At 41.3% G+C, this 21,970-nt stretch overlaps 2 protein-coding genes across 2 annotated transcripts; both read left to right on the top strand.

The window, feature by feature from the left end:
• Positions 1-279: 279 nt before the first annotated feature.
• On the top strand, positions 280-8,660 carry hnrnpm (heterogeneous nuclear ribonucleoprotein M). The gene is made up of 16 exons (XM_070553933.1): positions 280-475; positions 1,242-1,414; positions 2,941-2,993; positions 3,668-3,675; positions 3,842-3,935; positions 4,038-4,529; positions 5,306-5,459; positions 5,543-5,592; positions 5,687-5,744; positions 6,579-6,683; positions 6,755-6,820; positions 6,909-6,977; positions 7,072-7,173; positions 7,278-7,852; positions 7,943-7,994; positions 8,252-8,660. Exons 1-16 carry the CDS (start codon positions 417-419, stop codon positions 8,413-8,415), a joined length of 2,274 nt encoding a protein of 757 aa, XP_070410034.1. The 5' UTR covers positions 280-416; the 3' UTR covers positions 8,416-8,660.
• A 171-nt stretch (positions 8,661-8,831) lies between these two features.
• Positions 8,832-16,556, top strand: timm44 (translocase of inner mitochondrial membrane 44 homolog (yeast)). The gene is made up of 13 exons (XM_015970549.3): positions 8,832-8,936; positions 9,251-9,352; positions 10,077-10,271; positions 11,449-11,529; positions 11,620-11,769; positions 11,866-11,999; positions 12,190-12,275; positions 13,540-13,632; positions 13,903-14,027; positions 14,184-14,234; positions 14,858-14,947; positions 15,080-15,190; positions 15,821-16,556. Exons 1-13 carry the CDS (start codon positions 8,904-8,906, stop codon positions 15,938-15,940), a joined length of 1,371 nt encoding a protein of 456 aa, XP_015826035.3. The 5' UTR covers positions 8,832-8,903; the 3' UTR covers positions 15,941-16,556.
• The last annotated feature ends 5,414 nt before the right edge of the window (positions 16,557-21,970 follow it).

The raw sequence follows: 21,970 nt of genomic DNA, 5'->3' as shown, positions 1-21,970 counted from the left end.
TCTGTCTATTCTCATCCTCTTTGATCTCACAGCAGCCACCGTGTTCCTCAACAAACTATGTATTTTCATGTTCACAGCTTTCTTTTGTGTGTAAGTTTGCAAATTGCAGGACGCTGTAATATATTTGCTCTTGAAAAAAATACTAAAAACAACCCAAAACAAACATGTTTTCATGTTAGGTGAGCGCTCTTGTCTTGAAAGTGTGGTTTGTAATGTGGAGCTTTTAGTTTGAAAGAAAAACCGGAACGGGGTTGTAGTCGTATTTTTTAAAACTCGTCATCGATTTTGTGCTCCGCCATTTTTGCAATCGCCGAGCGTGCGTTGTACTGTTGCAGTCATTTGTTACCATCACAGTTAACAAATCGTACTTGACTTTACACATCGTAGTTTGATAAAACCAACAATATAAAATAAAAATGTCCAACGAGCAGTCAGAAAATACAACCGAGACGGAAACCCAGCCCCAGCAGCAGGGGTGAGTGCTTTGTCGTGTCTTTGTCTTAGCTCGTTAGCCCTGTCAGATTTAACGCGAATACTAATCTTTCACGTTGTATAATTTTGTTGAAAAAACTAAAACACATCGCTTAATTGTATCAGACGGGAATGAATAGTCAACAGCTAACCGATTTAGTCATCTCTGGTGTTCGTTTTTGCTCATTGTTGCGTTGTGTGTTTCGGGCCCGTCTATGTTCTGGAAAGTGTCATTTTTCTATTTTGTCTACTACTACTGCTGTCGCTAACGCAACAAACTAAATGATAAATACGGACACAACCTTCCTTTTCCTTGCGTTACTTTGGTTCTAGACTTGAATTTATCTTCTTCCAAACAGTATTTACTACATGTGTCTACTTTGTCCTAAATGCGGCCTCGCCGCCATGTTGCTGGATCGTTATTCATTTTCTCTCCAGGCAATAATATCTGTAGCTAAAAACTATAAACTCTAATATTTGCCTACGTTAATGGCGCAATGAACAGACTTTATGCGCAATACAGTTTGGGGGAGTAAATTATCGTCTAACTATTGGATTACAACGCCTGTCTTAAGGCCGCTGTTTATTGCGAATGAACATATGAAATCTATTGAGAAGTTGCTAATTGTATTAGCTTTACCAATATTGCTGCTTTATCTTTGTACTTTTGCACTAAAATAATTTTCGTGTAAACATTAGATAATTGATGAGTGAAGTGCTCAATTGTATTATTTACTCCAGTTCTCATTTTAACTATTTTTCTTATGTAGAGAAATGAATGGAAAATCCAAGTTGGAGTCCAATAACAGCAGGAAAGAGAGACCCCAGAAGAGAGGTGGAGGTCGCTTCGAACCTTATGCAAACAAGAGATACAGAGTGTTTGTCAGTAACATCCCTTATGATGTGAAATGGCAAGCCCTGAAAGACCTGATGAAAGAAAAAGGTAAGGTATTTGGATAAGGCTCCAATTGGTGCCAGATTTGGCCATGCTATTAAAATCTAATGAGGATCAGAATCCAAGGTCATTTTATTTGTCCACTTCACATTTGAAGGACTTTTGGGAGTAGCACATGTGATGCTTGAGATTTTGTGGAAGTTCTTCTTCGCAAAGGTTTTGGAGTGGTCTTAACCATTCACTAGCTATGGAGCTGCTGCATACCCGTGCTGTGGACCTGGATGTCAGACTTGAGTCCCCATTGAGATCATCTCAACCTTTGAGGTTTTTGTGAAATTGAGGTTGTAAAAGCAAGTGGGCTATTGTGTAAAGCCCTTAGCTTGGGATTTTGAATGGGATAATGAGAAGCCTATTCTCAAGATGCCAATGGGGAAAATAGCTACATGTCTTTGTAGTTGTACCTTTATAATATTGCCTTCAAGCATGGACCAGAATGACATCAGTTGGAATTGGTGAATATCAGTAAACATGGAGACGATGACGTACAATTTGGTGACATTGTTGGAAACATGAACAATTAAGTATTGTGTGATGCAGCAACTGAATTCTGGAAATAATGTCAGTTGTCACTTACATGCAGAGTTGTTTAGTTGTAGGAAACTGAAAAATATCAACATATTGTTTATTTCTAGCCAAAGAGAACAGTTCAAGTTATGATGGGAGCCATTCTGTTTGAGATGGAGGACACGGTATTCGTTTTATGTCAAATGTTGAGTTAAATTGCATTTTCTTTTTTAGGTGTGACCTTGACGAGCAAATGTTTTCTCAGCAAATCTCCAGGTTGTGCCACACGCAGCTATTTGCTGGGGCTTTCTTTTGGGTGCAGGTCTACAAAATAAAGCAGCTTCTCTGGTGCTGTCCTCGTCTCTCAAGGGCTGGTCACTGATGTCCATTTGGGGAACAGACAAGTGACCTGCATCATTGATGTGGCTGTGATCATCACTGACTCAAAATTGGTCGCAATTCTTTATTTAATTGTACTTAGCGTATTATGATTTACTCAACTCTATGAACAGATTTACTGTTAGAGGAGCATCCTTTCCCTGAGATGTTGTCGACATTAAGATTTTTTTCTTCTGATTTCGTTTTCCACTTGGACTCAGGTGATGGGGGAGTGTTTTGATTTGTTAGTTGGATGTTTAAAATGGCAAATTTGATCTGAAATGGGCTGATTTTCTCTACATATAGAAGTTATGATGAATTATCTTCATGTACTAGGTAGTATTTGCAGTATTATGTTTCAATAGGAAAGTTGTTTTGCTTTTCTTCTGTCAATTGCTTTTGGTGTTCTGAGAGAGTTCAAACGAGGACAGACCAAGAAGTCCTAAGATACTTTTCCAAGCTTATTTTTGTGGACCTGTACCGTATTGTGCTGCTGAGGTGCAGAGGGAAGGCTGAAGACTAGCAGTCTGAGCTCAGTCAACGGCCGACTTCCTTGTTTCTGCTCTAAACCCCCATTGTTCTCTCGGCTTCTCTCCCCTTGGTGTGTGTCATCTCTGGAATCTGATTTGTAGTGGGTGAGGTAACATACGTGGAACACTTAATGGACGCAGAAGGCAAATCGAGGGTAAGTGCATATACATACAAATAAAATATATGATCAAGCTTAGACAAACACGTGTTTGTCAGCTTTGGTTTCCTTATGTACATTGTTGAGAATTGTTCAATACAGAAATCTGGTTGAGTTTTTGATGGCGAAATGATGCCGGAGGTGTGCTTTATTTGGTGTCGTCTGTGGCACTGATTGGAGGCCATCCTGAAGGGTCAATGCTACTAATAGAGGACTTCAGTTTTTGTAGTCACTTCTCTGTGGATTGTTTTAGAGGACAATGTTCCTTTTGGTTGCTGAATCTGCTCCTTATGTTATGGGCTTTAGTTGCCATAAGGTTGTTATAAAGCTGTTAGATGGTTTGTTAAATGCAACCAATTCATAAGTCAGTTTCAGTGGAAAATAATAGCTCTCTAATAACTTAGTTGTGTGGAAAACCATCAACCTGGGTGTTTGAAAACAGCTCTTGATTTTTACAGCACTTGGCTTTGTCACTGACTGGGTGGAAAAGTACCTTTTATGTTCGTACTTGTTGCCAAGACAATAGGCTTGTGTGTGTGTTGAACTTTTCTTGTGCATGAATATTTTCTTGTGCAATAAATATATTAGACCAACTAATTAACATTACCTTTGCTAATTTTATTTTATTTTTCCATTGTTTGTTGCCTGCTCTGATGACTTCAATCAAACAGGGTTGTGCGTAAGTACATTTAATTTAATATCCCAACAATCAAACCTGTGTTTTCATCATCGTTCCAAAGAGAATCTCCAGTCTTGCTTAGATGGTGGTAATCATGCCCCACTGTTCATGGGAAATGGGATGCAAATGGAAATCTAGCTATTCTAAACTTATTTTTTTCCTTTAGTCTTGTTGAGTTTAGGACTGAAGAGCTGATGAAAAAAGCTGTGGAAAAGGTCAACAAGCATTCCCTCAATGGGCGGCCCCTCAAAGTGAAAGAGGTAGGATACAGGAAGTGTAAGAAGCAGCAAGTGTTTGACTATTTATTAGACCTGATTTAATTGTGGATTACCTGGATGATTTATTTTTTGGTTGCTTTTTAGGACCCTGATGGCATCATTGCCCAGAGAGAAATGAGCAAGTCTCTTGGTGGAGGTCCCCTAGGAGGCCATGCTGGAGTGGGAGGAATGGGTGGCATGGGTGGAATGGATCGGATGAGTGGAATGGATCGCATTGGTGGCATGGGCGGAATGGATCGCATTGGTGGCATGGGCGGAATGGATCGCATTGGTGGCATGGGCGGAATGGATCGCATTGGTGGCATGGGCGGAATGGATCGGATGGGTGGCATGGCGGGAATGGGTGGCATGGGCGGAATGGGAGGAATGGATCGGATGGGTGGAATGGATCGGATGGGTGGAATGGATCGGATGGGCGGAATGGATCGGATGGGCGGAATGGATCGCATGGGCCCAGGACCATCTGGCCCTATGGTCAACATCCCCCCCAGCTTGATGAATAACCCAAACATCCCTAGTGAGGTCATTCAGGGTCTCCAAAATGGCAGAATTGGAAGCACCATCTTTGTGGCAAATGTGAGACTCACAGATTTTTAACATGGTTTTATTTTAATCAGAAACAAAAGGAATTGTGTTAAACGAGAATTTTAAAATCTAAACTACAATTTTTGAAACTTCATTTTTTCTAAGACACGTGAACACAATCACACTTTACTTGTTAAACTTTGAATACGGAACACGGACACTCTAGCGACATCTAGTGTTTAGAGGTGGTAGCTGCAACAACAGAAAACATTTTCCAGCTGTCCGGGTGTTGGTTCACGGCTGATACATAAAGTGGCCAGCCAGCACCATGTCCAGTGACAAATGGTACAGGATAAGGACAAATTTCTACTAATAAGTTTATTTTACAACAGTGTTTACTGTTTAGAACATCTTCTGGGCTCAGAATCAGCTGCTTGACTTGTCAAGTCCGCCATTTTACACAGTTCCAGCCTCGCCTTGCTGGACAGACTTTTTAGCGCAAAGGTGCCATCTAGTGGCTGGTAGATGTAAACATAAACCCAGTGTTGTGCCCGACTAAATTACAATTTGATTATTTCTTTCAACATAGCCTTTAAAGGAAAAACTGTACATTAATTCTGCACACCTCTAAATGCCCGTGGAGTTATTTTTTTTAAATGTAGCCTTTTATTAAAATATTCCATATCCCACCTTTAATCATTCAAAACTGCTATAGCAATATTGGGAAATAATTTGTGAATGAGATTCAATACATAGTGAGAAGCCTGTAAACCATCTCATCCTTTCAAGTAACCTCATATCAGATTTTCTTTTTTGGATGTTTACAGCTTGATTACAAAGTGGGGTGGAAAAAACTGAAGGAGGTATTCGGCATGGCGGGTGTGGTTGTAAGGACGGACATTCTGGAAGACAAGGAGGGGAAAAGCAGAGGCATGGGCACAGTAACATTTGAAATGCCCATTGAAGCAGTTCAAGCTGTCTGTATCTTTTATCATGTTTTTGTTGATCCACTTTGTGTTTGTTGCTCTTCTGTTGTTTTGTTGTTGTCCTTAATGAGTTTGCAGCTATGTTCAACGGGCAGGTCCTATTCAACAGAACCATGCATGTCAAGCTGGTATGTTGCTTAGCTTAGATTTTTGTTATTTAAATTTTTTTATACATTTTAAAATCCGATGATTTAAATTATTTTGTTTTTTGCACTTTTACAGGATGAGAAGTCCCTCCCCAAAGAGTTTGGACAACCAGATAGATCTGCTGCTCTTCCCCGTAAGTATACACCCTAAAAGTAAAGGAATGTATGAGAATAGTGATCCTAAGTCACACCTATCTACTTCCAGGCCATGGGTCCCTGGATGAATGAAAAAATGAATGCAAGTCGATGAGGCAAAAATTCTATTTTCTAACTCCGCTTGACTTGCATTCATTTTTTCGTTTTTCTGGGACTCATGAGCCGACCGGAAAGGGAGGAGACTTGGGCTCCCAGCATGGCATTGAAATTTATTTTGAACTCATTCACTGCCAGCCGTTAGTTGAACAGAAACCCCCTGACTGCCAGCTATTAGGAGCATTTTTCCTGTTTATTTATTTTTATTAATTTTTTATTTTTTTGAAGAGTCCCGGAATATTGTGTTCTACGACCATGTAAACACCAAAACTACTAAGAGTAGACTCACTTTTTAGATCAGGAAGAATCTGCATGTTTCTAGCTTTTTTTTTCTTTCACAATCCGTTGTTGAAGTGCGAGCTGCAGCAGATTTTCCGGTTTGCGCCTCGCTTTAGGCATAGCGGAATCTCAAAACGATTGTCTGCTTCATGATCACATGACGTGTGACACACGGGTGAAAATCAACTTTAGGGGCGTCATGTTTACTCCAGATGCGCAAGCGTGTTCCCAAGTCTGCACCGTTTAAAAAATAAAATAAAATTGACAACTTAAGTTGTGAATGGCAGCGAGAAGTTGGATTTAAAATGTCCACTTTAGTAGTCGATGGAAGTGAATGAGTTAATTAGCATAATTTATTTTAATGACTTAGCAAACCTGACTTTTAATGATATACATTGCTAAGTTTTCTGATATTGTGTGTGTTTCCCCATAACTAGGAGGTCTAAGTGGTGTTGGTTTGGGACTTGGACCGGGTGGTCAGCCTATTGACACACAAATGCTCAATAGGGGAAGTGGAGGGATGGGAAACGTGGGCCCAGGAGGTAATCAACTCAAGTTTTCTGTTGACCCTTAAATATAAACACTAGTACTCAATCAGTGATCTCAATTTCAGGAATGGATGGAATGGGATTTAACAACATGGGAGGTCGAATGGGAGGCGGAGGAGGTGGAGGAGCTGGTAAGTCTGATTATTAAATACTTAACTATTTTTTATTTACAAATACCTTCTGTACTTCCTGAAGTACTAAGACCTGTGTTGTTTTTAGGTATGGATAACTTTGGCGGAATGAACAGCATGGATCGTTTTGGCTCTTCTGGGATGGGACGGGTAAATGGTAGGTAGAGGTAGACTCACTTAAAAAACCACAAAGCCAGCAATGACCTCATTGATTTGGTGGATGTTTCTGATGGATTTATCTTTTTTGTTAGATATGGACCGTGGGGTTGGTGGTGCTTTTGACAGAGACTTTGGGCGAAATGAAATGGGAATGTCTCGCAATAATTTTGGAGATTCGTTTGATAGAGGAATGGGTCAGTACTCCAGTATTTTGTGTATGACGGCCCCTACTAAATGTCTGTTCAATCAATTTAGTCACACTGTGTTCTTGTTTTTGTTTGTTTGTTTATGCTTATAGGAAATACCCTTGGGATGGATCGAATGAACACTGGAGGGGATCGCCTAGGAGGCAACATTGGAGGAATGGACCGTATGGGTGCGGACAGGATTGATCGTGGGTCTGACCTGGACAGGCTGGGATCTGGGTTTGATCGTGCTGGCTCTGGCATGGACCGGCTTGGGCCCACCATGGACAGGCTTGGACCAGGTGTAGACCGCATGGGTTCTAACATGGATCGCCTTGGTCCTGGTGGGTTTGATCGTCTGGGCCCATCTAATTTGGATCGTATAAGTACCAGCATGGACTTTGGCTCCCAGATGAGCATGGATCGCATGGGCAACACTGGACTTGACAGAATGGGGAGCAGCTTTGATCGCATGGCGTCTTCTGGAGGACTTGACCGCTTTCCTTCTGGTGGCCTTGACCGCATGGGCTCTGCCATGGACCGGATCGGATCTGGAGGTGTTGGTGGGCAGTTTGATCGCTCCGGTGATTTAGATCGTGGATTTGGTGGGAATTCCTTTGGAGGAGCTGGAGGACCTGGAATCGGGGGAGGCAACATCAGAAAGGGATGTCAAATCTTTGTTAGAAATGTGAGTTTGTTTCCTTCAATTTAAGTTGGGCTTGGTTCATCCCAGAAGTTTAGCTTTGTTTTATTTTCAAACTTGGATTTTGTTTTCCAGTTGCCATTTGACTTCACCTGGAAGATGCTGAAGGATACCTTCAATACATGTGGTAAGTATGGCTTTTGTTTTCTCAGAAATAAAAGAATGCTTGGTTTCTGATCTACTGTAAGGAAGCTAATGCATTATCCAGCTTGACCTTGTTTTGATTAAAGAAAACCTCAGTCCTTGAAACATTAGACTGCAGCTCATAACTTTAAAATAAGGTTTATTCAAAGAGCAAGATCTAAACAAGCTAACTGAGCAGAAAATGTAAAATTTCATGTTGGTGCTTTTCTGTTGAGACATGTCTTCTCGGAATCTATGCAGGTATGGTCCAGTATGCTGATATAAAGATGGAAAATGGCAAATCCAAGGGTTGTGGTGTGGTACGTTTTGACAACCCTGAAACTGCTGAGCGAGCCTGCCGGACCATGAACGGCTATCGTCTGAATGGGAGAGAGATTGATGTTAGGATTGATAGAAATGCATAATTGTATTTGTGTTGTATTTGCCAGTTGATTTGGTCTTATCTAAACACTGCATGATCAAAACTGCATTTCAGTGAAATCTATTCAGTAGATGCTATTTTAGTTAGAAATTTGTATCAGTGGATGTTTTTAGTTATTTCTTAGATTGGTATTTACATTTTAGAGGCCAAACTTTTAATCACAGTTCAGTTTTTTTCTGTTACTTTGTGTTTTGAGATGGTTTGATAAATAAATCTCAACATAAAAAATCTTCTGACTTGTGTTTTTACAGATTGAGTTTTACGTTTAAATAAAAATTCGAAGTGGAATAGTGAAGAAGAAAACATTTAAGTACAATTAAACTATAAATTGTATATTTTTTATACAGACGTTTTTAATACGTGTTAAAATAATGGCATATATAAACGATTCATCTCAAAAGACGAGTTGCTTGACGCTTCATCGTCCCGGAAGTGAAAGGTCAGAACCGGAAGAAGGTCTCTACGGCATTCATGATGGCGGTCCCCTTATGTCGGTGTTATCAGGTGAGCCCTTGAGGTGTTTTTACAGTGTATTATTTAAAAACATGAAACAACTGATGGTGGAACCTATATAAGTTAGTTTGCCATTGTTTAAAAGTCATTTTCTGCCCTGCTAGCATTAGCTACGTTAGCTCAAATGCGGTATTTTAATCCTATTTGGACCAAGTATTGTGTGCTCAAAAGGTTTCCACTTGTCTGACATCAATACTGTCGTGTATTCTGTCCAAGATTTCCCGAAATGTGGGAATGTCATTGTATTCGGTTCGGAAGTAGTTGTCTACATTAATATCTTTGTGTGTGTGTCCGTCCATGTCCAGATGTGTTTAAGAAAAGGCTTGGTGACTTCTCCCTCTTGCCTGCCGTTTTCAAACAGACTTCATGTTTACAGGATACATGAGCTCCTCAGATGTTCTCCACAGGTACCAACACTTTATTCTGGGCTGGAACGTTGAGAAGCAAAACGAACATTTATTTTAATGAGTAATAATGAACTTACAGTGAGGTGAAATATAGTTTGACAATAATCTGGACGTGTTTGCAGAAAAATTACAGATTTTAAGTACCAGATATTCAGGGCCATATGAGTGTATTTATTTAGATGTTTATACAAAGTCAGCCTTTTAGTGGTTAAATTTGAACCACCTCTATTTTATGCAACCTCACACTTAAGAAGTATCCCTAGTATAAGCTTTATAATGTGTTAAAGGAGCCTGAAGTGGTTTTGATCAATAGTTCTTTGTGCTTTCTGAAGGTATTCTGGAGTTTAATGGATGTAAAATAATATTTTACCACCAACAAGATAATTTCAGGTATGATCTGTAGAAGAAATATGCCATTTCCAAGTCTTCAGTCAGATTTTTGCTTCATTGAATTTCTTCCTTTTAATTTCCGATACTTTGAGTGTAGGTGCTTTGATCGACCAGAACGTTTTTTTTTCTCTATTAGATTTTCTTTTGATCACACACCACAAGTCTGTGATGGTCAGAAAACGAGAAGTCAGCCAGTGTCCAAAGAAAAACCTGTAAAAACCCACAGAACGCACAAAGAACTACTAATTCAGATCATTTCAAATGATTAAATGATATAACTGTACTCAGTCTGTTTTAATCGTTCCTATCTTTTTCTTCTACCACTGTGCCTCAGTCTCCCCTTCTTCAGGTTAGGTATTTGTCCGGGGAGAGAGGCGGTGGCAGGAAGGGGTTTCTTGGGGATTTTTTGGATAACTTGAAGCAGGAACTAAACAAGAACAAAGAAATGAAAGAAAACATCAAGAAGTTTCGGGAAGAGGCCAAAAAACTTGAAGAGTCGGATGCACTGCAACAAGCTCGGAGGAAATATGTTAGTATTTGACCATTACCAAGATCACTGTCAAGTTATTTATCCTCAGAGGTGGAAAGAGTACTAAAATTTCCTACCTTACGAATACCAATACTTTCATGATTTTTTACTCAAATACAAGTTAAAGTACTTGCCTAAAATTTTACTCAAGTAACAGTTAAATGTATCGTAAATAATATGTTCTCAAAAGAAAAGTTACTTGGTTACATTTTGTCAGTGTAAGGATGGTTAATCTAAGTAGTGCAAAATCAGTTCACAATAAGCTCACATGTGTGCACGCACACACACACACACACACACACACACACACACACACACACACACACACACACACACACACACACACACACACTCCAACATTTTAGAATAATTTGAATGACTAATTAACTACATTGAACTTCTTTAGTAATAAGTTAATCTCTTATTCTTGATTAAAATAAAGAAACAGGCTAAACCCGTGGCATCATAAAACAGTTTACACACACAGGGTTGGAGCACATAATGTTAGCTCCAGTATTTAGTGTTGATTTGCACCAACAAGATGTTTTAACTCACAGAGGCTGCCTGCAGGTCTCCTGTTTGTAAGCGATGTGCTGGGAGTCCGATTGTTAGGAGCGCTAAACGTTCTTCTGCTGCTGCCATGCGGAGCAGTTGGGGAAGCACATTTCAAACACGGAGTCGAGTCCAGCCACCGAATCGAGTAGAATACTGATGTAACACCGGTGAGAGAAGGTGAGGGTTTCAACCAACAGGAGGGGGTAAGCAGTGACTGCATCACAGGGACCGGACTGATGTTTTTGAGCAAAACTGCAGGAAAAGTGGCTGTTTAACGTCTTCGTTACAAAAAGTGTACACCCACACCCCCACAGGTGAGACGCGGCGCTCGTGTAGGTCTCTCTTATTCTGTTCTGACGCTGCAAAGCACAATATTTTAAATTTATTAAGCCTTTTACTCAGGAACGGCTATGAGTGAACATGACGTAAAGTACATTTCTTAAAAAAGAAACATACCCAAGATTTTAAAACCGACTTAAAAAGTATAAATTCACACAAAAGCTACTCAATTACAGTAACGCGAGTAAATTTAATCCATTACTTTGCACCTCTGCTTATCCTTAATATTTAGTTTACTGATAGTTTGATTTGCTCAGTAGTCCTCTCTTTAACTTTTCTTCAGAAAAATATAGAATCCGAAACAGTGAAGACATCTGAGGTTCTGAAGAAGACATTTGGAAACATTTCTGAGACAGTTAAAGAGGTGAGAATGAGCATCATACAGCTACCCAAGTCAATGAATCATCTGCTGTTGAAGGTGATGTTGAGTTGGAATCTTTTTGTCTGTGAACAGGGGCTGGAGGAGGTCAGTCGGACAGACATTGGTAAGAAAATCAAAGAAGGAATGGAGGAAGCTGCAAAAACAGCTAAAACCTCTGCAGAGTCGGTCTCTAAGAGTGGGGAGAAGCTGGGGAAGTCTGGTGCATTCAAAGCAATATCTCAGGTATGCAGTACTAATGGGACTAAAGCCTAAGCTTACATTTTCTATATTTGTTTTCTGTTTGTCTCCCACAAATAAAGGAAGATTGTTTTTCATCAGGGCATGGAGAGTGTGAAGAAAGAGATCGGTGACCTTGGCCACACTGGCCCTTACAGACCTCCAGTCAGGCTACGAAAGAGGACCGAGTTCTCCTCCAGGGGAGCAGGGGATGATAAAGTCTTCGAAGCCAACGAGTACGTGAGTGTCCTTCCCTTTCCCTGAATTTGAAAAGACCATCACCCTTTCAAGTTCAGAACAAGATGGCTCCACTCGTTTTACTCTTTTGTTTACATTCAGTTCCTTTATGTTTACAAATGGTGACTTTTGTTTTGTCTGGAAATTATGGAGTCATCGCTAGGAAACTTGACTGTGTGTCTGCTGTAGGGAAGCTATGGGAGTGGTGCTGCATAAGAACTCCAAATGGTACCAACAGTGGAAAGACTTCAAGGACAACAATGTGGTCTTTAACAGTAAGAACTTGGACATTTCTCTGTTCTTCTGTTATTTACCCTTCATGTTCTGTTGTTGGTTGTTTCCTTTTTAAGTCTCTTTATATTCTAATAAACATTATTTATTATCATCATCATCATCCAGCATTTAGAACCCAAAGGCATATCAAAGTTCTGTGAAAAATTCACTCACGCCGGGGACACACCGGCCGCGGAAGCGCCGCGAAAATGGGACCGCCTTCATTCGGCGCCCTTGTTAAGCTATTCTATAAACCACATGGGCCGCCGAAGTGCTGCGAACCGCCTCGCGCCGGTGCTCCAGCCCACGCCGTGCAGCGATCATTTCGGCGTCGGCTCTATTTTTTCGCGAGCCGCGGGTGAATCGCGTCAATTCTGGCAGGAAGTCAAACCTAGACATAAGAGGCAGGCCGGTAAAGTTAACAAAATAAAGCATTTCAAAATAAAATTCCGCAATAGTCAAATGTGTTCGTAATCAGACACTGCAGAAAAACCACACACACACACACACACACACACACACACACACACACACACACACACACACACACACACACACACACACACACACACACACACACACACACTCACACTCAAACGTAGAGGAAAAGAGCTGAGAAAAGGCAGAGAGGAAATGGAGGACACCAAGTGTTTAAAAGAAAAACTACAGCTGAGCCGAGGCGAGCCTCGACTGGAGCGCGTCTGATCTGAACTGAGGAGCGGCGAGCAGCGGCCGAATTTCGTGAGCGATTTGCTTCGCGGCGCTTCCGCAGCCGGTGTGTCCCCCGCGTCGTTCATCATCTAAAGCTTAGTCCTCAGTAGGGTCATGGAGCTGGAGCTTATCTTCAGCGGTCACCCTGTGATGAATTAATCACTATCAATAAATAGCCTGTATTTGTGTAGCACCTGCAACCCCCCAAGGTGCTTCACAACATAATCAGTCATTCACACGCTGGTGGGGATGAGCCACGATGTAGCCACAGCTGCCCCGGGGCGCACTGACCGACGAACAGGTGCCACCAGTTCCTTCGACCACCATCAGCAGGCAGTGTAGGTTGAGTGCCTTGCCCAAGGACACAACAGCAGCATTCTCTGCTCAGAGCCGGGATCTTGCTGGCAACCTGCCGATTACTGGACAACCCGCACATTGGAGTTCTGTTCTGTTCATGAATCAGTGAAAATAAAAACTTAAGATGGACTTTTGTTCGGTAAACATCGGAAAAATGCTCGACTATTAAAACACGACTCTTTTAAATCTATTCTAAAGGGTTTTTTGAGATGAAGATGAAGTATGATGAGAGTGACAACATCTTCATCAGAGCATCACGAGCTGTCGCTGACAAGATGACCAACGTTATCGGTGAGAAACGTGCAAACATTAGACTGATCCCTTAACTATCTGTGGAAATATTTCCTGCTAGGATGTTTCTGGAGTCGTTTTTTGGACATTATTGGTAATGGAAGAGGAGATGGTGGTTGTTAGAGCGTTTTTGTTCACATTTTCCTTGTTTTGATTTTGTTGTTTAAGACCGTTTAATGTTTTGACTGAAGTTTGATCTCTCTTGTGAGTATGAGTCTTAAGGCCAGCTGTGTTTTAGATTTATTTTCTAATTCATACATTTATTTGTAGGAGGGTTATTTTCAAAGACAGAAATGTCGGAGGTTATGACGGAGATTCTGAAGGTGGATCCTTCTTTTGATAAGGACTCCTTCCTAAAACAGTGCGAACGCGACATCATCCCAAACATACTGGAGGTACGCTGAGGTCCAAACAAGCACTTGTTCAGATTCACTGGAGATTTTCAGCATGTTGAAAACTGGATCACATTCTAATAAAAGCTTCTATCAGGAATATTAAACATGTTGATGATCAGGGCTTTGGCGTCATCTCAGTGTTCTGTTTTCATACAGGCGATGATCCAAGGGGAGCTGGAGGTTCTGAAGGACTGGTGTTTTGAAGCGGTAAAGTTTTAAACTGCTCACACTCTGAGAGCAAGGCCTCTGCAGGTTCTTTATTGTGCTCATATTAAATAAGGCTAGACCGATATTTACCATTTTATATATATATATCACTTTTGACCAATCTACTCCTTAGTAAAGCCAGTTTAAAGTCAGGCACATCCTGGCCAGCCTGGTGCTGCAAATTTAAATTTAGATGCATATTTATGCTCCTGATTAATAATTGCATAATAAATGCTCCAAAAATATTTGAACAAAAATGTATTTTTATTTACCAGTTTTGAATATTTAATACTTTGTCAGTTAATTGATTTGTTTGATTAACTTTAGTTAGATGCTTGATTTTAACACTGAGCAGTTCACTAATTAAAATTTAACAGTTGGTTAATTTCAGCGTTCAAAATCTGATTCAGCTGAGGGTATTGGTGACATTTTAGCATACAAATAAGGAGAAAAACATCTAGATTTCAGCCCAAAAAAATCAGCAGCACATATCGTTATCTGGTGAACATTACCTCTACATATCTGCATCAGTATCGGCAATAGAAAAACCAATATCAGTCTAATATTAAGAGTTAAATGAGTTGTGACGGTGTCTTTTTGTGTCCCCCGCTCTGGGTCGGCAGACCTACAGCCAACTTGCACATCCAATTCAGCAGGCCAAGGCCATGGGGCTTCAGTTCCACTCCAAGATCCTGGACATAGACAGCATCGATGCAAGTTGCTTTTACACATTTTCAGAGCAGCGATCAGGGTTTGACAAGTGTCACTCTGAAACAGTTTCGCCTCCAGTTGAGTTCATTAGTTTAAAATGAGTGCGTTTTAAAATATTCTTCCTTCTTCTCCAGCTGGCCATGGGTAAGATGATGGAGCAGGGGCCAGTGCTGATTATAACATTCCAGGCTCAGATGGTCATGGTGATTCGAAACGCAAAGGGAGAGGTGGTGGAGGGAGATCCTGTGAGTGAAACATGCAAACCCAACACTTTTTTGCAGAAATACATTTCCCAGATTTTCCTTTTGGTTAAAAACAAAGATTATTGTGTTTGTTTTTGTTGCTGTAATACAATTATTGTGTTATTAAAATAACACAGAAGTGGAGGGAACACCTTGGTGCTTCAATCTGTGTTTGCATATATTTAATTCATTTGCAGCACATATTCCTCATCGTTTTAAATACAAATATATATTCATGAGCAGGATTTATAGAGACCGCAAAGCCATGTTGAGTTGTGCCAGCAAGGCTTTTATGTGGTTAGAAAAACCATCTTTATGAGTTGTAACTCAGCCGCCCCTTCCCTCAGGGAACATCAGGACAGTTATAAACAGCAGAGAGGTCAAGGTACTCACCGCAGCTGCCTGGTTGTCAGAGTGTAATACGACAGTCAGAGAATTAAAGGTGCTTCAGCTGTTCTGTTTCGAATTTATTAGCCAGGCTTCAAATGTGACATCCTGCTCCTTACGGATGACTGTGGAAAAATATGGATAATGTTTAAAGAAAACTCGTCTTTCCGTTTGACTTTATTAAAATCATTCATAAATGCAGTATTTTTATTTTAAAGCTAAGAACGCGTGTTGCTGCTCTTTCAGGAAAAGGTGCTCAGGATGATGTATGTGTGGGCTCTTTGCCGAGACCAGGAAGAGCTGAACCCGAATGCTGCCTGGAGACTACTGGACATCTCCGCCTCAAGCACCGAGCAGATCCTCTAAGCCAAAAAATACTTCTCCAGGGAGAGAACAGGCTGTTCCTGATCTGGTCCTGGATGAGAGGGCGGGAGAGAGACGTGTAGAGATCAGCAACATGGTGCCTAGGCTCGTTCCTTTACACTCTGGAGTAGTGTTGCTAAACACAATAGGTGCCTCTCTCTTGTCTTTTTAACTACAGCATCTCAGAGTTCAAGTTCTTTTCTTCTTTTTTACCTTTGAATGCCTGAGTTGTTTGTGCCCATTCTTCTGACTCACACTAGAGGGCAGCAGAGCACCAAAGAACTTTCTAGAAGCAACACTTCTGTTTCTGACTTTCAGAGGTTAAATGAAAACGATTCATTAAGATCCACCCATTTAAATGATGGCTTTGATTTGATTACATGGAATTCCAGGAAGCGGTTCGTAACCCGTTTCAGCACGACCTCTTCCTCTGTAACCAAGTCGTTAAAGTGTCTCTCCTCCCCAGATTAGTTATTTTATTGGCCAGAGGTATCGGTGCCAATCACAGCGCTCCCATCAGGAACTGTTACTCTTGTTTGTAAAGTTATCATTCAGTGTAACTGTTAAGCTGTCAGCAGAGCTGTATTTATTATGAGAAATAAAGATTAACTTAATTTTCCATTGGAACAGACATTTTTGCAAACTTTAAGTGTTCGTAAGCTCCTACCCTGCAACTGGTTTAGTTTGCCCCTGGTTTTGGGGAGGGGGTGTTATTTCTTAGGAGACATTTTTATTAAATCTAGCAAGATGGCAATGCTGCCAGTGAGATTTAGTTTTAGAAAATTGCTGTCCAGTTTTTCTAGGATTTCTTTGACTTTGTGTACACAAGAAATTTTTACACACAAGGATTTCAAAAATGGTGGAATTGTGTTCCAATCCTCCAGCAGGCTGTTTATTTACATCTATCCTTTTCAACTTCGTGTTCAGATTTTATGTCTAATTTAGGCCTTTTTTAACAGCACAGATAAAATGTTTAACTTAAAACATTTTTTTAGATTTTTTTTTTAAAGTGTGAGATCTTTGGCACTCGTCTTAAAAAGTCTGGACACCCCCGGTTATGCAGGTGAAACTGGAAAAATTAGAATACGGTGCAAAAGTTCAATTATCTCAGTAATTCAGCTTAAAAAGACAAACTAATGTCTGAGACAGACTCATTACATGCAAAGCCAGGTATTTAAACATGATGGCTTACAGCTTCTGAAAACCAAGCTTTCAAAATAAAACAAGGTTTTAAAGAAATGTTGGACATCTGATAAAGTAATTATGTTCTCAATCTGTATCCACCATGGCCATCTGACTCTTGAGTAACTGGCTAACCTAAACTCCTTTTGTGACAGTGACCAACGATAGAAGTGTGTGTGACCCAATTGCTACTCAAGGATCATTTAGCATGCCTTTGAAAATCAACTTCTGCTTTAATGTGAATGAAATCATTGAGAAATTTAGAAGGACAGTTGCTCCTCATCGCAAATCTCAAGTTCACTTTTGTGCTGCTACATCTGGCTGGGAGGGACACTTCACCTAGGGTTTACACAAAGTTAGCTTGTGCCGAATATAGTAGAAGCTGCATCACAAGTCCTTTACTCTCATCAGGCCAAAAAGAAATATTCCAGATGCAGCATCTTATGACCCTCCAGTTCTTAAAATCATTATTAGAGCATGTGTAGATGTTCTGTTGGGATCCCGCTCAGCATCAGTGATCTGACTTCAGGAATTCAGAATAAGACGCAATGTTGCATAAATTCTCTTGGTTGGTTTACTGTTTGGATGCAAAGATGGTGGACAGTTCAAACAAAGCCAGCATTTGTGCATAAAGACCAGCAGTTCCAATTTCCCATTACAGCTCAGGATGATGAATTCTGGCTCTTCCAGGGCGGTGCTGAGGTTGCAGCTTCCAGCCGAAGAGCTCATCACTCACGGTGCACCCCCGATGTTCACTCGGGCTCACTCTGTCTCCAAATGGACATTCAGCAAGGCCTCCCTGGAGAAATCTCAGCCATAAACTGGTCAGAGACCTAATGACCAACAGAAAACGTTTATCTGTCGGACTTTTTTTTCACACTGATTGACTGGAAAGTTCACATGTAGTGCCATCAGTTTGTCACAAAAAATCCTCTCAGAACTTCTGTTTAAATCAAAGCAAAACACACCAATTTTTTTTTCACTAATTTCTTCAATAAATCTACTCAGGTCTCTTGTATGAATGATGCCTTGAGTTGTTTTTCTGTGGGGAAAGGCTCTGGCGCTCCAGGAGGTAAATGTTTTCTCAGCGGAGCTGGTTCAAATCGTTCCCTGTGATGTAAAAGAGACCGACCTTTTCTGACGCCATCGTTTTCTGCAGCTAATGCATGTGATATGGGCTGAAGACATTTTTCATAATCTGCGTTCATTTGCAACTCCGAGTGACCGATGGTATTTCAGGATGAACAAGTTTTACACAGTTTCTCTGTGAATTTGGTCCTGGGTCACAGGAGGTTACCTCATTGCAGCTGAATTTCTGCTGAGGGATTTCTGAAGAGGAAGGTATTGCTGGTGTATTTTGAGTGCAAACAATTCAGATACATAATTTCACAGAATAAAAATTCCATCCATTATCGTCTGCTTATCTGGGGTCAGGTTGCGGAGGCAGCAGCCCAAGCAGAGAGACCCAGACTTCCCTCTCCCCAGCCACTTGGGCCAGCTCCTCCTGGAGGAATCCCAAGGTGTTCCCTGGCCAGCTGAGATACAAGTCCCGCCAGTGTGTCCTTGGTCTTCCCAGGAGGCATCCTAACCAGATGCCCGAGCCACCTCAATTGGCTCCTCTCGATGTGGAGGAGCAGCAGATCTACTCCGAGCCCCTCCTGAATGATCCAGCTTCTCACCCTATCTCTAAGGAAGAGCCCAGCCAGCCTGCTGAAAACTCATTCTGGCTGCTTGTAAGCACAATCTCGTTCTTTCAGTCACTACCCAAAGCTTCTGTCCGTAGGTGAGGGTAGGAACGTAGTTTGACTGGTAAATCAAGAGCTTTGCCTTGTAACTCAGCTCTCTCTTCACCACGACAGACCTGCATCACTGAATACAAATGCAGTGCCATGAATTCAATGTTTAAAGGGGACAAATAATCTAAACCAACATTTTCTTGTTTGTGAATAAAGAGAGCTTGGGTGGTCAAAAGTCGTCGTCATCGTCGTCTTCCTCCGCTTATCCGGGTCCGGGTCGTGGGGGCAGCATCCCAACTGGGGAGCTCCAGACCGTCCTCTCCCCGGCCTTCTCCACCAGCTCCTCCGGCAGGACCCCAAGGCGTTCCCGGACCAGATTGGAGATGTAACCTCTCCAACGTGTCCTGGGTCGACCCGGGGGCCTCCTGCTGGCAGGACATGCCCGAAACACCTCCCCGGGGAGGCGTCCAGGAGGCATCCTGACCAGATGCACAAACCACCTCAACTGGCTCCTTTCGATCCGGAGGAGCAGCGGTTCTACTCCGAGTCCCTCCCGAATGTCCGAGCTCCTCACCCTATCTCTAAGGCTGAGCCCAGCCACCCTACGGAGGAAACTCATTTCGGCCGCCTGTATCCGCGATCTTGTTCTTTCGGCCATTATCCAAAGCTCATGACCGTAGGTGAGGATTGGGACGTAGATCGACCGGGAAATCAAGAGCCTGGCTTTCTGGCTCAGCTCCCTCTTCACCACCACAGATCGGCTCAGTGTCCGCATCACTGCAGACGCTGAACCAATCCGCCTGTCGATCTCCCGATCCCTCCTACCCTCACTCGTGAACAAGACCTCGAGATACTTAAACTCCTCCACTTGAGGTAGGACCTCTGCCCCGACCCGGAGTTGGCAAGCCACCCTTTTCCGGTCGAGAACCATGGTCTCAGATTTGAAGGTGCTGATCCTCATGGTCAAAAGTAGCATGCCAAAAAGTCAAAGCTGTGTGTGACCTACTTTTTATGTAAATTAGAAAGTTCAAAAATGCAAGAGAATAACTTATTTTCGTCTCATAAAATCGTCACAATGTGGAGCCCTTCCTCCTCCAATATGCACTCTCCAGTGTCTGAGGCCTTCTGGTTTAAACCAACCAATGACCAAGCAGCTCATTAGCATATTCATGTCCTGGCCAAGTAGGAGGGGTAAACAGCTCTTACAGCAAGGCTGATTTAGGGGGTTTAGAGTGGCCTGTATCAGGGCTCCCGGGACAGATGACGGCCAAAAGAAAGTTTCTTTTGCTTCTCAGAGATTCAGAGATAAACTACATTCTTTGCCCCTTTAAACAAGTAATATTCTGGTGAGACTAGTTCATAAGAAAGCCCTTAAATTTAAAAAAATTACACACTGAATTATGTAATCTTTATTGTCAAAAAAAGTGTTTATTTTTTATCATAACATTTGGCTCGGTAGAAAATGCTCAAACAGCGTGTACAAATAACCAAACATTTAAACTTGAAATTGTAATGAATAAAAAGAGTCCGTTTCCACCATCGAATTGACACAGCATAACCTATCATGCACGTCGGAACTGCTGGGTCAGGTTTGCGCCAGCTGGAGGATCCAGATGCACAAATCAACCTTTTTCTCACTCATTGTTCTTCAACGCAGACATAAATAAACTGTCAAGGCATCACCAGACTCAAAAGCCTTATCTCTCTTTGCTTAAAGTCAGACGGCTGGATTCGTCACTCTGAATAAAAAGTGAACTTTTACAGCTCATAAGTGAAATAAGTGAAATAATCAAATGTGATGAATGAATATGATGTCTAAATGAAATGTTTGAATAACCTGTGCTTAAATCAATGAATTTAAAATGAACATTGTTCCTACAATGATCCATTCATATCACGAATCACTATGTGTTTGATTTAACAAGTTAATCATTATCTACACTCATATACATTGTAGCGTGATGAAGGTTCTCTGATGTGTGGCAAAGGTCGCATTTGCCCAGCTGGGTCAAGCTGGGTTAAACAGTACTTTTTGAATCCCCAGATTGACCCAAGGAGCCACGATGTCTGCTCAAGATCATAACATCATATTTGCTGTTCCGTCCAGAAGGATACTTCAAGTCACGATGACAATAATTAGAATAATAATTAAAAAACTCATTGATTTTATTACCGTTTAATATAATCATCATAACATGATCACTTGGTTATTATAAAGGTATTTTAATTACATGGAATGGATTATTATGCTTTGGTTATAATAATAACAATTATTATAATGATTAAAGATGTGTTCAGCAAAGAAGACCTTCACCTTGTTCAGCTAACACAGAGTTCAGATAAACAATAACTGCATCACATGTTTTTGACGCATGTTCAAGCTTTCTTCCGGAGAGAGTGGGAGTGGTCTGAGAGCTTTGGTAAAACTGTAACCATCACATTCCATTCTTTCGTTCTTTTTTAAACACAGAAACAGTTTTGTTTACCTGTTTGTAGTTACAGTTACAACAAAACTGTTTAAACACAGAAACAGTTTTGTTTACCTGTTTGTAGCTACAGTTACAACAAAACTGTTTAAACACAGAAACAGTTTTGTTTACCTGTTTGTAGTTACAGTTACAACAAAACTGTTTAAACACAGAAACAAAACTGTTTCTGTGTTTAAAAAAGAACGAAAGAATGGAATTAGAAAGACACAGCAAGAACACACCTAAGATGTAACCATCACAGATTCACGTTCAGTTCTGAAACCAAGCATCATCCTGAGGAGCCAGGGACGGCCGCCCTGACCCTTTGCCAAGCTGTTTTGTCACGCCGACAAGAATAGCCAAAGAATAAACGAAACTGTAAACCAGCTACGAAGACTCTACCAGAGTCATTGATTTCTGAAGTTAAGTTAAAGACGAGAACGTTCATCTGCCAAACGCTTCATGACCCGTGTACCCAGGACCACTCTGGACCAGAAGATCGGACACTTGCGTCTCCTCTACCAGCCGGGGTGTCATCTTGGATAAATCACCATCCTTCTGATGTCCGGATCCACAAGAGGGTCAGCTGTTTGGGTGAGGTAGAACACGAGGATGCGTTTGATGCTGTTTCTCTCAAAATAACTCAG

The sequence above is a fragment of the Nothobranchius furzeri genome, chromosome 8, assembly GCF_043380555.1.
Source record: "Nothobranchius furzeri strain GRZ-AD chromosome 8, NfurGRZ-RIMD1, whole genome shotgun sequence".
NCBI classification, from domain to species: Eukaryota; Metazoa; Chordata; class Actinopteri; order Cyprinodontiformes; family Nothobranchiidae; genus Nothobranchius; species Nothobranchius furzeri.
The sequence above is the reverse complement of the archived record's forward strand: the minus strand, read 5'-3'. Positions and strand labels throughout refer to the sequence as shown.